General features: G+C 37.9%; 1 protein-coding gene across 1 annotated transcript in view; it reads right to left on the reverse strand.

The window, feature by feature from the left end:
• Nucleotides 1–16067, reverse strand: part of DOCK10 (dedicator of cytokinesis 10) — a 190322-nt gene that overhangs the window by 46322 nt on the left and 127933 nt on the right. Inside the window, exons 27-37 of the mRNA XM_042458523.1 lie at nucleotides 13290–13361; nucleotides 12026–12172; nucleotides 10454–10537; nucleotides 8934–9030; nucleotides 6898–6942; nucleotides 4916–5091; nucleotides 4705–4821; nucleotides 2396–2507; nucleotides 1509–1630; nucleotides 1286–1400; nucleotides 140–206 (exon numbers count right to left, since the gene is read on the reverse strand). Coding sequence (XP_042314457.1) covers nucleotides 140–206; nucleotides 1286–1400; nucleotides 1509–1630; nucleotides 2396–2507; nucleotides 4705–4821; nucleotides 4916–5091; nucleotides 6898–6942; nucleotides 8934–9030; nucleotides 10454–10537; nucleotides 12026–12172; nucleotides 13290–13361 — 1154 coding nt within the window. The remainder of the gene's footprint in view (nucleotides 1–139; nucleotides 207–1285; nucleotides 1401–1508; nucleotides 1631–2395; nucleotides 2508–4704; nucleotides 4822–4915; nucleotides 5092–6897; nucleotides 6943–8933; nucleotides 9031–10453; nucleotides 10538–12025; nucleotides 12173–13289; nucleotides 13362–16067) is intronic.

Below are 16067 nucleotides of genomic sequence, written 5' to 3' on the forward strand. Positions count from 1 at the left end.
TCTGTAACAGGCCTAAGTGTGAGGATTAAAAGTATGGTTGCCATTGGACACAACATGTCACACTTAGAATTTCCTTTCATTTTATTTCATTGTATCACTAACAACAACCTCAGAAGAACAAACCTCAGAGTAAGCTTACTCTAAAATGCTGAAAAAATCTGTTATCTCTGTGAATGGAGCTCTCTGCCAGTAGGAGATCAATGTATCTAGAAAAAGACACCAAAAATATCCATGCATTATTTCCTACTTGAGCTGTATTTCATACCAGTCCAGGCACAAGGTAACCATAGCCATTTTTTAATGATTTTTTGCTACTTGCAGCTAAACAAAAATGTATTCTTGTTCCTATCATATTCATTTATACCAAGCTGGGTTTCCTTAGTGTTTGCATTCAGTCATTTCACCTAAATAGAACACTGTCAAATACTTCTAACCTTTCCTTCTAACCTTTTTAAAAGCTCCATAGGAAAGTAGTTCTAGAGCCTGTAAATGGCCACCAAGAGGCACCTCTCCCACATTCCCACCAGATTTACCTGTGAGGTTGGCAGGACCAAGCAAAGGGTCTGAGTCGACTGAAGGTTTCCCCGAGTAGACTCATATAGAATATGGTCCTTCAGATATGGCTCTATAGAGCATAAGCAGCACTTTGAATTATATTCAGAAAATAACAGTACAGTAGTATCGCTGTAATGACCAGGGAGTATTTGCTTATAACCAGCCCCAGTAAACAAACTGGCTGCAGCTTCCTGGACCAACTGAAGTTCATTTTAGAAAGGAAGTCAGACACAGAACACATTACAATGATCCAAATGGAATATACCTAAAACATCATGTAGTCCTTGATTTAAATCCCTCTGCCATTGATTAGTTAGTTCAGATGGATGGACATTGCTGGCTTCAATTCTGCTCATAAGCAACTTATGGCACCTAACAGAACAGCAATTTTAGAATTACCAAGGAGTGCCAGACTTGACAGGAAAAAGGTTTCCCACTCCATGATTCCTTCCATGATGTGTTGTTGTTGCTGCTACTACTATTGTTTATAACAGGGATGGGAAACATTTGATCTACCAAATGTTGTTGGACTCCAATTCCCATCAGACCTAACTGATGGTTATATTGGTTTGGTCTGATGGAAGTTGCAGAACAACATCTGTGAGTGACATATTTCTGACTCACTGATAGCTTCAGCCAAAATTCACTGGATGTTTTGGTACCAAATGAAGCTAAAGGTTATAATGAACTCAAGTAAGATGCAAGCAGTTATCATGGTAATATCCCCTACCTTCTGAAATTGTTTTCATAATCTGAAGGAAACACATTAGGAGACATCTAGTTTCAGCCTGATCCAGCTTGTCAAAGCGCAGAGCTGACCCAATCAGAGAAAGTGGTCTCGCAATCTGTCAAAAAGTCAAATGCAGAAAATCATTGTAATCATAAAAAATAGTTTCAGTTGTAAACACTGCATTTTACTGTTTGCATGCATATATATATATATATATATATACCTTTTCACAGGCTTCTGCTGGCTCACTGTTCTTTTCATTGGTGCTGGGGTTAGAGTCAAGACTTGCTAAGGAGCCTCTGGAGTCTGCATGGTTGGCTGTAGAAATAGCTACTGATGAAAAGGCTGGAAATGAAAGTCACAGCGAACATGCTAGAATGATGTTTATGGACACAAAAAATGAGGCAGAAGAATGAAAACCCAAAATACAGCTATGTAAGACTGGCACTGTTGTTGAAAACACAATGTAGTTCAGTCAAAGAAAACATTCAATGGGTATGGGTTTGAGTTCATGTAATGGAATTCAGATAAATACATATAAAGATAAATGCAATGATACATACTTTGTTATGTATAACTTAAGAGATATTATCAGACACAAATGATGAAAGACTACTGCAGTGGAAAATTAAATTGCAATTAATTTTGCATTCTGAATAAATAGCATTGTTATTGTATAATTTAGACAGAATTTGGAAAAGTTACTTGTTTAGATTTCTCTAACCAACATGCTCAATTGTCATACAAGCTGGAAAATTCAGAATTAACTTTCTGAAGCTGTGGGCTAATTTTCTTTATTTATTCATTAAACCTACAGGCTCCTTCATTTACTTATAATTAATTAAAAATCTCTCCATACTGCATTTCAATTGAAAGTCCAAGACAGCCAGCTAAAAACAGGACAGTGGCTACACTGTGGGGAAGAGGATCCATAAGTGGAACACTACAACAAATAAAGCTCTTTACCTATTTACAATTAATGAGCAGAAGGTAGTTTAAGAAGAACCTCCACTGCAGAGTTTAAGGAAATAATCTGACTTGAAAAAGTTAACAATGAAAACTGACAGTGAAGCAAAACAGCCAGTTACTTTTATGCTAATGCTTTCATACCTGCTATAGAGTTAAGAACATCTTTGGAAAAAGAGGTATCTACAGAATTTGCATGTTTCATTGCTGCCTGATTCTGAAATCCTCCAGTAGTGCTCAAATCATCTCTGGATCCCTGGATTTCAATGAGAACAAAGGAACAAATTTAGTTACTCATATTATCATCATTCAAATCCTGCCTCCTAGTCTTATAGCCTTTTATAATGGTATCACACCAGGCTTTTTTTCTTAGAACTGATATGACATTTGGCATAAAACAAAAACCCCAGCTTCAGCTGATTAATGCCAGTAATGGCTTATTCTTAACACTATGGTAATCTATTACTTGGTTATAACTAGATGTTCATGCCAAGGGACTAACTTTACCTTTACTGTTCCATGAAAGGCTAAGCCCAAAAAGCAGCTTATATAAGAGCCCTTAGGAAGCTTACAACTGAACTGAACTGTGAACTCAAGACTTCTGGGCAGATACTACCATAGAAAAGAATGAATGCTCTTGAATCTGAAGAAGAAGGCAATCGTCTGTGAAAGCTTATACTGAAATCAACTTATTATTATTACTACAGTTGCTGCAAGATTATTTTTTCATCTCCTTTTTTCATTCATCCATCATTTTCTTTCTAAACTGTGTCTTTGGGTCATACGTGCACTATGTATATCATGCTGGCTAATAAGAATACATCCAGCATTAGCTTCCTTACAAGTTGCTTGATCAGGATCCATTCAGCTATTGGAGCTTAGTAACTGGAAGTAATCTTAAACTATGGTGAATGGAGGAAGCATTGTTGCCTCACTAGCCAAATGAGTTATAGGACCTATACAACTCAATTGGGATATTTTGCTTTATACTGATTTAGAACAGATTCAAAGAATCATTTAATATTCCTAACACATGCATCAAGCAAAAGGCTTAGGTTTCTTCTTTCTGGTAATTGAAACTTTCTTATGCAGCTGGATTTCAATATGGAGACTTTCAAATAAGCAATTTCTGAAACTAATGACAGCTTTGAGGCATGGTATAACTAGAGATTCCACCCTCAACATTAGGAGGAACTTCCTGACAGTAAGGGCTGTTCAACAGTGGAACAAACTCCCTCGAAGTGTAGTGGAGTCTCCTTCCTTAGAGGTCTTCAAACAGAGGCTGGATGGCCATCTGTCGGGGATGCTTTGATTGTGATTTCCTGCATGGCAGGGGGTTGGTCCTTGCAGTCTATTCCAACTCTATGATTCTATGATTCTACCACATGAGAAACTATGGAACAAAACAGATGAGCAGGAAGGAATGGCCAGAAGCCACTCCCAGCCCAATCGTCCTGGGGCCAGGGTAACCACACACCATGGTCCCAAATGGACTGCGGCAAGAAGTGGGAAAGATTCACTCCTTTTCGGGGCACCTTAGGCAGTCCCAGTGCATGGCATGGAGGCATGTGTCACTCCCAAGCCACACAGAAGCCAGCTTTTTAAGCCTGTCTGTTTCAGGCCTATAAGGCTATTCCTCCTCCTTTCCTGTTTTGCCTATTTTTCTTGAAAAGGTTATACCCCTCTATTTCTACATTCCAATCATGAGACACATCCCACCAGGTTTCAGCAATGTCTGTTATATAATATTTGCTTTGTTGTGCTAGGAGTTCAGTTTCAACTTGCTTATTTCCCATGCTCTGTCCATTAGTGTAGAGACATCTTAAACCATGGGTCCCCCCTACTTGCTGCCTGTGCAAGTTTTTTTGCCTCCCACTATTGGGTCCTTGCACTGTTTGTCTTGTTCCCTCTATGACAGTTTGACTATTTTCTCCATCCCTTTTGCCTTCCAGAATACTGTCTCCCTCCCCCACATAAAGTCTATTTACAAGTCTCTCATGGCATTTACTATTTCATTTCTTTTATATAACTTGAGTTACCTGCCACAGATTTAGAACCTCGACTTGAAAATTCAGTTAACATTGTACTATAGATCTGCTGGATGGGAAATTCTAGTGCTTTGGAAAATATAATGTTACCAAGTTCTGGTATAGCTAAGAAGCCTCTGTAGATGTTGTGCTATGGGTAGGTTTTTAAACAAATTTTAATGTGTGGATAAGTCATGTATAATCAAGTTACTTGACCCATGTGACCATCCTCAAGTTACAGCTTTGCAAATGTAGGTCATTTAAATGACTTCAAGCTAGTGAATTGTGGTCATCATATTCTAATTGTTGATAAATTAACTTAATTACTTAGCCAGAGAATAACAGTTTGAAAATAGAAATTTTTGCAACACTATTTAAAAAATTAAATAATTATCCAACATGTTTCTAGAATCCTATTTTACTCACCTGATTGGATATATTTACGTTGAACAGAAACATATCCTTCATATATATTCTTGGCATGTTATCCAACAGCAAGCCATAAAGAGGCATATATAGGTTTGCTATTTTTGCCTGTTTCTCCTGAAGAAAAAGTAGTTAGAAGAGTCAGCTCAATTGCAGAACTTCAATTCTTATTCTTATAATGCACGTAAAGTAAAAGATTATCAGTTCTTACCCTCTCTGTGTACCGATCATCAAATGAATGTTTTGCCATGAGATTTTTGAGTACAGCCAAAGCCATGTGCCTAATATCCTGGTCTTCTTGGAGAGCCCACCCAACCTCTCGAAGAAGTAATCCAATTAAGAAATGCTTCTGGCAAAACTCATTTGTCAGAGTGTATTCTGGAATATCTTGAAAAAATTAGGGAAGAGGTTTGTTATATGCTTGAAACCTGCTGTGTTATAATTTATCTAAGAAACATATATGCTATGGTTAGTATAAGAGTCTTGCATCTTTCCCTCACATTACTATTAATCAATCTGGTGGTTTGTTTGGTTTTTAAATGCTACTTATGCTTCCACACAGCTTTTTATTGGACCAGTCTCAACAAACCAGAGTACCAGTATGTAAATTATGATACTATGCTAACTGGAAGTCTATTATACCAGCAGTCATGCACACAGCTGATTGCATATATGGTTATGCAACCTCTTGCACAACTGCTCTGCACAGTAGCTGTTGCAAAAATGTAATTCAGCACAGCTATGCTAGTGGAACTATTCATTCTTTAGAATTGGGTTTTTCTTTACTTCTGGGATGGATGATACAGATGAACAATCTACTTCTGAGCAATAAAGTTCAGGTCAGGATAACTTAATTGTCTATGTAAAGTCTCATTTTCTTTTTCAAGGTCCATAAAGAATTTTTTTTTAAACATTTACAAGTGTTTAAAATTTACATGAGGCCACTGGGTGAGATCATCCGGACACATGGGGTGGGGTGTTATCATTATGCTGATGACACCCAAATATGTTTCTCCATGTCTCAGATTGATGCAGTGACTAAGTATGGCATCCCTCCTCTGAATGACTGTCTTAGGGCGGTAATGGACTGGATAAGGGAAAACAGACTAAAACTGAATCCAGGTAAGGCGGAGGTTGCCACTTTCCCCCTAACCACTGCTATTCTAATTGCAGGCCTCCCACAATTTATAAGGTCAGAAAGGAAGTGCCTGTCTTGACCCATGTATCCAGGCATCCCATTCTGACATCGCAGGCTGCAATTGGTGCTTGCAAGTAGAATGGCAGTGGTGGCAGGTAAGGGGGTACTTGGCTGTCCAGTCTGCTGGCTGTCACAAGCAGAGTTTTTGGGAAAATGGGAAATTTTCTGGGAAACTCCACCGCAAAAAGCCAGTTTTAAAAGACTGTGTTAAGGGCTGTTTGAGTCAGGCCAGATCCACTAGAATAGTGTCCTGTCTCCCCAGCCCCAGCCCAGGGCTGTTGGCCTGCGTCATCTAAATAGGATGATGCCAGGCTGGAAGAACATGGGCCTTTTGGAAAGGGTGTGTAAAGCCCCTTGGTCTATGTCAGGGACAGACAACTTGTGATTCTCGAGATGGTAGACTCAGTGGCATTCCTAGCCCAGATGTCATCCGGTGGGGCTTCCTGGGGTTGGGGCTTCCTGGGGTTGGGGCTTCCTGGGACAGAGCTTGAGGGTGGGGCCAAAAGTGCAGCCTCCCGCCATGCCTTCTGAGTCCAGCAAGGACTGTGAGGTACGCTCCCCACCTTACCCCATGCCTTCCAAGTCCCTGCTGGACTCAGAAGACAGCTGGAAAAGAGGGGGTGATAGTGGCAAGATGCTTCTCCTCCTCTGTCCTGGGCTTTTTCCCTAGACGGAGCAGGCTGCAAGGGTGTGTGTACACTCCATCTGCCCTGAAGGGGAAGCAGAGCCTAACTGAGTGTCACTCCCCTTCTGGGTTTCACCCAGTGTGATCTGCACCCCCTCCCCCCAGTGACGCTACTGGGTGGACTGCAACTTCCATCTTCCTTCTCATTGGATATTCTGGATAGTGCTGATGCAAGTACTAATATAGTTCCTTCCAGGTATGTTACTGTGCTAATACAAAGTCCATTATACAAGCAGTATAATGCAGTATATGGTCCATGCATTCATATATAACTGATGCTCATGGAAACCATGAAGCGATGAATTCTTACCTGATGCATGATACAGCTGTGTTGTTTCTGATGGTGTTGTTGGATCTTATGATTTTACAGAATGGAGCAGGATGAGGGGAGAGGAAACAAGAATTTTAGTTGTACATAATTACGATAATGATTCTGTTAATGATGGTCAGCTTTTTTATATCCTCTTTCTTATTCAAATCACCTGAAAGTTTCTTAAGATGAGTTCATGTGCCTCTTCCCCAGCTTCCCTACTATAATTGTGTGTGGCTGTTTAACACTTGTATCCTCAAAGGCATGTCTTCTCATTTTCAATTTAGTTTACTCCCCATTGTGTGCATAGAGGAGGAATGGGAACTTGTGTCCTTGGGAGTGTGGTGTAGCTGAAACACTTTTTTTAGGTTGAAAAAACTCTCTAGAAATTAAAGACAGCCATCTGAGCCACTGCCAAATCTGTTGGTGCAGCTCCCTGAGAGTTGGGGAGATGCCAAAAATTGCCCTCTGAATTTCAACATGGACTCATCACAGTTCAGAGGATTTCTGCTTAAATGTATAGTCCACTATAAAGCCTCAGGCCCGGCAATAGGGAGGAAGGAATGTCAGAGGACAAGAGCAATTGTTCCCTGGGTACAATTATCTACTACTCTGGGGAGAGGAAAAGAGCAAATGTGGAGTAAAAAAAGGAAAGAATGACTGCAACTGTATTGCAGTAGAACCTGTATTTTCCAGATGGCATCTGCTGATCATACATTCTTGGTTCTGTGATTAAATTTAACCTTACTGGACCACAATAAAAACATGAAAAGAAACAAGTGTTTGATTCAGAATGAAGCAATCAGATTTTGATCTGTTAATTTATTTAAAAAATTTAAATCATCCCCATCGAGTAGAACTAAGTTGTACTTCTTTCAGTCTCATTCCCCATCTGTTAAGAGGACAAGAAGAATATCCTCCTGCATGGTGCTGCTGCCAAGATGAACAAAGAAATTCTATAAAATACTTTTTACTTTATCAAAATATCTGATGGAAAAGGACAGTGCACATTCATTTCCAATTTAATGGTATAATTTGATTGGGAATTTGGGACAGATATTTCATTTTTTCCTTGAAGTAATCCCACAATCACATTTGATCTTCAATAATAGTGAGTTATTGTCTGTCATATTAGGAGTACTTTCAACCAGTTCTCAGAAACAGTGTAGAAACTTGATTAATGTTGCTGACATATATGATTTTGGATTCATTCTTGATTCAAAATACGTAATTAATTCAGCTTTAATTACTCCATCTCTTCTCAACTAGAGCAATTCACGAAAGCTGCTCTTTCAGTGAGACCCTTCATTGTAAAGAATGGCCTTAATCCAATCACTAATTTCATTTGGAGTTGATCCACTGGATCAAGAAGAATTTCTTAAGTCACTTCATATGCTAGCTGCTTTAATGAAGTGAGGTAGAAAACACACTGCATAAATAATCTAGTTTGAGACCACTTTAACTGTCCTGGTCCAGTGCTAGGGAATTCTGGGAACTGCAGTTTTGTGACATGTAGCCTTCTCTATCAGAGGGAGCTCCGGTGCAACAATAAACTACAGTTCCCAGGAATCCCTAGAACTGAGCCAGAGCAGTTAAAGTAGTCTCAAACTGGATTATTTCTGCAGTGTATTTTGGACCTGAGTTTCATCTAATTGGAACTAGTAATTGGATTTAGACTTTTATTTTAGCTGCAGTACGAATACTCTAAACCAAGTCCATGTTTAATGAAGCATTCTTGCTTCCATTTTGTATTTATTTATTTTATGCATATATCCTGCCGTTTCTAAAATTTTGGACAATTCACAAAATATAAACTAACAATAAAGCCAAATTTAAAAACAACAACTTTGAAATATACAATTTATTGATTATTTTAAATCCATAGTTTTATATGCTTATTCTTTAAAAACATATAGAAAATGATTTCATATATTTGTGTTTAGGTTAAATATCCCAATATTTTTATCTCTGTGTAAGTGTGCTTAGGACAACAGGCAGTACCTGACACATTTATTTTTTTAAACGCAAGCCCCTACCTGGAATGTTTGCAGATTTGATTGGAAGGCACAGGGGGATGAAGTGTTCATGGTTACATACTTCCTCAAGAAAATCAAATTTATATTGAAACAAAATCTGGAATGTAAAAAGATTGGTTGATTTGCACTCATCAATTGGGGAGTCACACTTGCATTATTTTCTTCCATTAGTCCACATTCAATAATTGTGATCTGTTGTGTAAAACAACATTTTGAAAACTACAGTTGTTTTTCTGCTTCTTTATTACAGTTTCTCAGACATCAAATTGTTCTTACATTTCATATACACCAATTTTTACACATGTTTTGTTTATGTATAATGCCAAACTGTTTTGGAAGCACATGAACAGATATTGGTAAAGTAACTTTTTGGACTGCAGCTCCATGAATCCTCCAGCCAACATGAAGAATTCTGGAACTCATCACTTAAAAGGTAATGCTTCCAAGCTCTGCAAATGTAAGAACATGGGATATGCCTTGGACTCAGATTTTCCCTCATTTATCTCTCCTCAGATCATTGATTCTATCATTCCCTTCCTGGTTAACATCAAACCAGAGCCCAGCATTACAACTAAACTAGTAACTATAGATTGTGTGTGTCCTAAATAAACAGGATTGCAAATTGGGGTTAATATTGATTCACATGATACCTTAACTGAGCAAAATGTTCATTTGAACCTTCATGACATACAATATCGTAGAGACATTTTAAGAAGCAACACATACAACAGTGTACTGAGTGGTAGTAGACTCCCACTTGATTACAAATGCACATTAATGCAAATTCATCATTTATGCCCTAAATTTACCCCACATTAGATGATTGGCAATCATTTACGCACATTTACTATTTGAAACAATCCAATCTCTTCCCAATTCTTGCTTGGCATTCAAGGCTGTTACATAGGTTTATAATGCATAAGAATGCAACTTTTTTTTCCAAACAAAAAACAGCAAGTTAAACATGATTTCGGGGAACTCCTAGGACTTTGGAAACTAGGGTTCAACCTTTCCCTTGACTATGGAAACCCTCTTGGTGACCTTGGGCAAGTGACACTCTTAGGCTCAGTGGAATGCAAAGGCAACCCCCCTCTGAACAAATCTTGCCAAGAAAACCTCATAGGTTTGTCTTGTGGTCACCAATATTCAGCAACTACTTGACAGCACACAACAAGAAGAAATGCTGCTTAATACTAAAGAAAATAAATGCAATTGGGATACCAATTCTTTCTTCACATCAATCTATATGTTTCTCTACCACTGGTTTTTTTTTTTTTTTTGTGGAATGTCAACAATCAAAAAATGTTTTATATTTGATGTTTTTAATTTGTTTTTCTTTTCTATATGATAATTTTATCTATTCCTCTTTTAATTGTTATTATCTTAGAATGTACGCCTTGGGCAGGCTTTTATATACTCTTTAATTTTACCAACTTTGTACAGCGCTGTGTATAATTACAGCGCTTTAGAAATAAAGTATAATAATAATAATAATAATAATAATAATAATAAATTCTTACCTTGTCATCACTTGGTCCAAACATGCTTATATAGCTATTGATCAGCTTAAATACAAATCCACGATCCATGAATGTGAAACAACGCTAAGACAAAAAAAAAATCAAATTGTTATTCATTTGGTTTAGCGTTTTCAACAACAGAAGATCACCAATGAAGAGCAAGTAGTTATTACAGTCATAGTGAATTATAACAGGTCTGTGGACAATAGTCTGCTTCTGGGACAAAAAATTCAAATCAGAAGTTTGTTTATTTATTTAATTAATGTATAGTTCACCTTTCTCCCAAGTCTGTCAAATAAAGAAAAGGATTGGGTGGCTTTAAAGCTCCACAAAACATAATTGGTTATGCAGAGCCCAAAGAAAAACTCTCCACCTTGGGAGGTTTTTACTCTTAGGCTATGCTCAAAGATGACCTATAAATATTTTGAATAAATAAAATCCACTTTCACATCTAAAGAAAGCCTTTATTTCTCTATGACTACAAATCCCTCTTTTTATCTTTGATGAAAACTAGTCATCTCTCTCTACTCTTATCTGTCTTCTGTCTGGTGAAATAGTTGGAGTGCTGGAGTGGTACTCATGTGATCCAGGCTCAAGTCTCCACCAAGCAGGGAAACTCACTAGATGACCTTGGCCAATCACTTTTTCAACTGCACCTACGTCATAGTATTGTGTGTGGGGAGGAGAACTAGGTATGCACTGAACTCACTGGAGGAAATGTAAAATATAAATGTTAAAATTCAATGCCTCTAACAGAATACAAAGTAATAACCCTTTATTAACTTAGCTGTTTTATATATTTTAATAAAGGAGCTTGTTATTTCTTGGCTGTGGAGCCTAGATGTTCTGAAGTTTCTTGGTTTGCATACTTTGGCAGGATAAGTAGGCATAGGCAGGCACAAACTTGTATTTTAATGGGAAGCAATTATTTTCTCACTGGCACAAGCACCATTCATAGTACTTCATGCCTTGTAAATCACTATTGATTCTGGAATTCTAATCATTGTTTGGTTAGGACTGTCCTTTCAGACTACAGACTGAGAGTTGGATGCCTTCCATAGACATAAGGGCTCTGCTTACAGAAAATGGTTCTGCTCAGTTCCAGATCTCCCCACACACCCATAGACTACAACTCACTTCATCTAGCTCAGTCCACCTTCTACATTCCTTCCTCTGTGTAGCAAGGTCAGGAAAGTCCCATTCCATTGTCTGTATGCTAAATCAACCAATAACACTGATTTAAGTTTAACCTACCTTGAGATCTTTAGATGCACTGTGAGGTATAAATATTTTGTTAAATGTTACATATCAAAATATTTACATCTCACAGTGTATCTGAAGATTTCAAGGTAGGTTAATCTTAAATCAGTGATGCTGGTTGATTTAAAACAAATTAAAACAACATATAGCCACTCAACAAAATCAGATAAACTAAAATCTGGCCATGAATCCAATGTCCAAAATGCCTGGGTGATCAGCCCAAACTTAAAGAGACCAATATCAATACCAATGGTGTCTCCTAGAGGAGGGAATTCCACACACAGAGCCTATTTGTGGCAAAGAAAAACGCACCTTGAGAAATCCACCAACACTGTGGTTTGCATTCTTGGTTTCTTCAAGAGCATCTACGTGCTTCCAAACAACATGATCTGATAAGACCATTATGAGTGTATCCAGCTCACTATGGAAAGATTTTGGAAACCTCTGAGCACGAGGAATCTGAAAAGAGAACAGGTGACATCTCAACATGGCAACATTCAAGATTTGAAAGCTGGCTCCACCCACACAGTGAAAAAAACTAATGCTATAGCCTGCAAAATATCAACACAAGAGCTGTATATATAAAGCTAGTGGAATTGCTTATAATTGATAGTACCAGATTGAGGAAGGCTGTACTCATTAACACCATGCTAGTGTATAGAATCATAGAGTTGGAAGAGACCACAATAACTATCCAATCCAACCCCCTGCTATGCAGGAAGACTTAATCAAAGCACTCCTGACAGATGGCCATCTAGCCTCTCTTTAAAGATCTCCAAAGAAGGAGACTCCAGTGCACTCCAAGGTAGTGAATTCCACTATCAAACAGCTCTTACTGTCAGGAAGTTCTTCCTAATATTTAGGAGGCATCTCTTTTCTTTTAGTTTGAATCCATTGTTCCATGTTCTAGTTTCTGCAGCAGCAGAAAACAAATTTGCTCCATCCTCAATACGACATTCCTTCAAATATTTAAACATGGTTATCATGTCACTTCCTAACCTTCTCTTCCTCAGCACATGGCTATCTTGGCTAGTGATTCTAAGATTCTAAAAGCCATAGTAGCTGAATATATAATAAAATATTGTAAAATGTATTTATTTATTTAGTATGTCACCTTTCTCCCAGAATGGGACACAAGATAGCTCCTAGATGGAGTCAATTAAACAAGCCTTCACAATAAAAATGTCAAAGTAATTAAAATGACTACATAAAACCATATAAAACTCTTTAGCAGCCTAGCCTCCTGCAGAAGGGAGGTCCAGAAGGTGGAAGCAGCCCCTCAGAAAGCTCTTTCTCATGTCCTCACCAAGTGAGACTGTGATGGTGATGGGACTGACAGAAAGCCTTCCCTGTAGATCTCAAAACTCTGGCAAGTTTGTATGGGGAGATATGGTCTTTCAGATAGTCTGGACCTAAGCCATGTAGAGCTTTATAGATCATGACCAGCACTTTGAATTCTTGCATCATCAGATGAATATTCTCTGATGGTGCCTGTTTGATTAAAATATTTTAAATATGTGTTTGTTCAAGTACTGATTCATACTAACTTATAATGAAGAGAACCACACAGTCTTACCTGTACTCTCTTTGTATCAACTAGATATTGTGCCATGGACTTTAATATAATTGCAAAAAAGAACCAGGAGTGCTGTTAAAATGAAAAAGAGGAAAGAAAGAAAGAAAGAAATTATAATGGCAGCAGTGTTTATTTTCCTTTCTAAAATTTGTCCTCTCTTGTTTTACAGTGTTTTTTTTAGGATTAGAAACATCTTTCCCATAACCTGGTTAATGAAAAAACCTGCATAATAAGATTCAAACAGTTTTGTAAAACTAATGTGGAACATTTGCTTTGATGAGCCAGGATTCCAGCTTGTTTCCAGAAATGAAAAAGCTTAACTCCAGATATGGTTGTGCACACTATGAATAAAACTGATTATAGGTCTCACTGTCAAAGGCCTAAATTAATTTCTGCCTTCTGTACTTGCAAATAATACACTATGAATGGATCCAGATTTCTTTCAGTGGAATTCCGCTTGTACAGGAAGAAGAGAATGGTATAGCAGTTTTTCTTGATTGCTCCTCCTCCATTGCAGCTCACCAGCAAAGTTGCTCTGGAAGGCTAGTTCAACTTCTTACCCACCAACCTGCCAAGAGCAGTGTTCACCTGGCTGCGGCAGAGGAAATGAGAAGACACTGCTACTCTGCTCAGTTCTGCTAGCAGAAGGCCTCTGCAAGTTTTCAGTTCCCTTTATAAAATAAATATATATATATATTGCTGCTGAGCTGTTAGACAGTCTATTATAAAGGATGTCACACTTCTCTGAAGTATGATGTGTTTGGTAAGTAGTGGTAGCCCTGTTCAAAAAAAAATACATTTTTGCCAAGTATGCAGCTGCTATGTAGGAGACTTTAGGTCCTTTTTGTGTCTGCCCCTTCTACCTTCATATGTAATAATTCTGGCATTTCTCATAATACATTCATTATCTCCTCTTGTATTCATAGCCACCCTTTTTCTGCCTTCACTTTCTCATTTCCCTTTCTTCTCCCTGCACTAGTATTGGGTCTCAATTAGGGCAAACATATCAAAACTCAAGCAATAGGTAATATCTCCAGTACTCTATCTTTATGACAATGGTCTTTGGCTAAACAGTAAAGCTTGATGACCCATACTGGAGAGGCCCCACCCCTACATGGAGATTCTCTGATTAATTTTTGTTATTAACTGTATCAAGACAACTTTGACTTAGGACACCCCTATGAATTAAAGACCTCCAAGTTATCCTATCACCAACAGCCCTACTTAAGTCTTGCAGACTATGGTTGGTTGAGTCTATCCATCTGGAATGTGGTCTCCCCCTTTTCCTGCTGCCTTCCACCTTGCTAAACATCATTGTCTTTTCTACTGAATCATGTCTTCACATGGTATGTCCAAAGTATGACAGTCTCAGTTTAGCCATCTTGGCTTCTTGGGAGAGTTCAGACTTGGTTTGCTCTAGGGCCCATCAATTTGTCTTTTTGGCAGTCCAAGTTATCTGCAAAACATTTCAATTAAGTTGATTGTCTTCCCAGCTGCTTTCTTCATTATCCAGCCTTTACAATCATACATAGAAATTGGTAATACAATGACATGGACAATCCTGACTTTAGTATCCAATGATATATTGTTACACTTGAGGATATGATATAATTTTTTCACAGCTGCCCTTCCAAGTCCTAATCTTCTGATTTCTTGACTGCAGTGTCCGTTCTGATTAATGATAACACCAAGATATAGGATTTTCCCCCCTATTTCAGTATCGTAATTGTCTGCTTGAAAGTTATGTAAATAATCTATGGTCATTATTTTTCTTTTCTTAATCTTCAACTGTAAACCTGCCAGGTAACTTTCTTCTTTGACTTTCTTCAGTAATCATTCCAAGTCTTTGGTATTTTCTGTATATCTAAAATTGTTGCTATTCCTTCTTCCAGTTTTCATACCTCGTTTCTCAGAGTCCAATCTAGCTTTGCATATGATACATTCAGCATACAAGTTAAACAGACAGGGTGATAAAATGCAGCCTTCGCTGACCTCTTTCCCCTTTGGAAACTAGTCTGCTTCTCCATATTCTGTTTTACAGTGGCCTCTTGTCATTTATTTATTTATTTATTTATTTCCAACTCTTTTCCCAGGACTGGGCCTCAGTACAGGTTATACAATAGGATAATCAAATGTTGTGGTACACCCATTTATTTAACAGTGATCCATAGTTTTTCATGATCTACACAGTCAAAGGCTGTTTTATAATGTATAAAACACATGCTCTTTTTTTGAAATTATTTGATGAAGTTCATTATCCAGTGTATGTTTGCAATATGATCCATAGTACCCCTCCCCCTCTTCAACCCAACTTGGATATTTGGCATTTCTCACTCCATATATGGTAAAAGTGTTTGTTGTAAAATTTTGAGCATCACTTTGCTTGTATGGGACATTAATGCAACGGTCTGGTTGTTACTACAATTCCTGGTGTCCCCTTTCTTGGGGGTTTGAATGTATATTGAGTGTTTCCAATCTGTGGGCCATAGTTTTGTTTTCCATATTTGTTGATATATTTTTTTTAGAATTTGAGTGAATTCTGTCTCTGTTGCTTGGAATGGTTCTATTGGTATGCCAGCTGGAGTATTTATCCCTGTTTCATGTTCACAACTGTAGGGACTGCATAATTTTTAGTAGGATCAAACTGAACTCTGTACATGAATATCCAACCTAGGGATGGGATGGAAATTCATCAATTTCCTGAATGGGGTCAAAATTGGGGTTCCAAACCCCTTTGAAAATTGGTGCAGGAAGAAAAATACAATACAAAGTTCCTGC

The sequence above is a fragment of the Sceloporus undulatus genome, chromosome 3 (genome assembly GCF_019175285.1).
Source record: "Sceloporus undulatus isolate JIND9_A2432 ecotype Alabama chromosome 3, SceUnd_v1.1, whole genome shotgun sequence".
Taxonomy (NCBI): Eukaryota; Metazoa; Chordata; class Lepidosauria; order Squamata; family Phrynosomatidae; genus Sceloporus; species Sceloporus undulatus.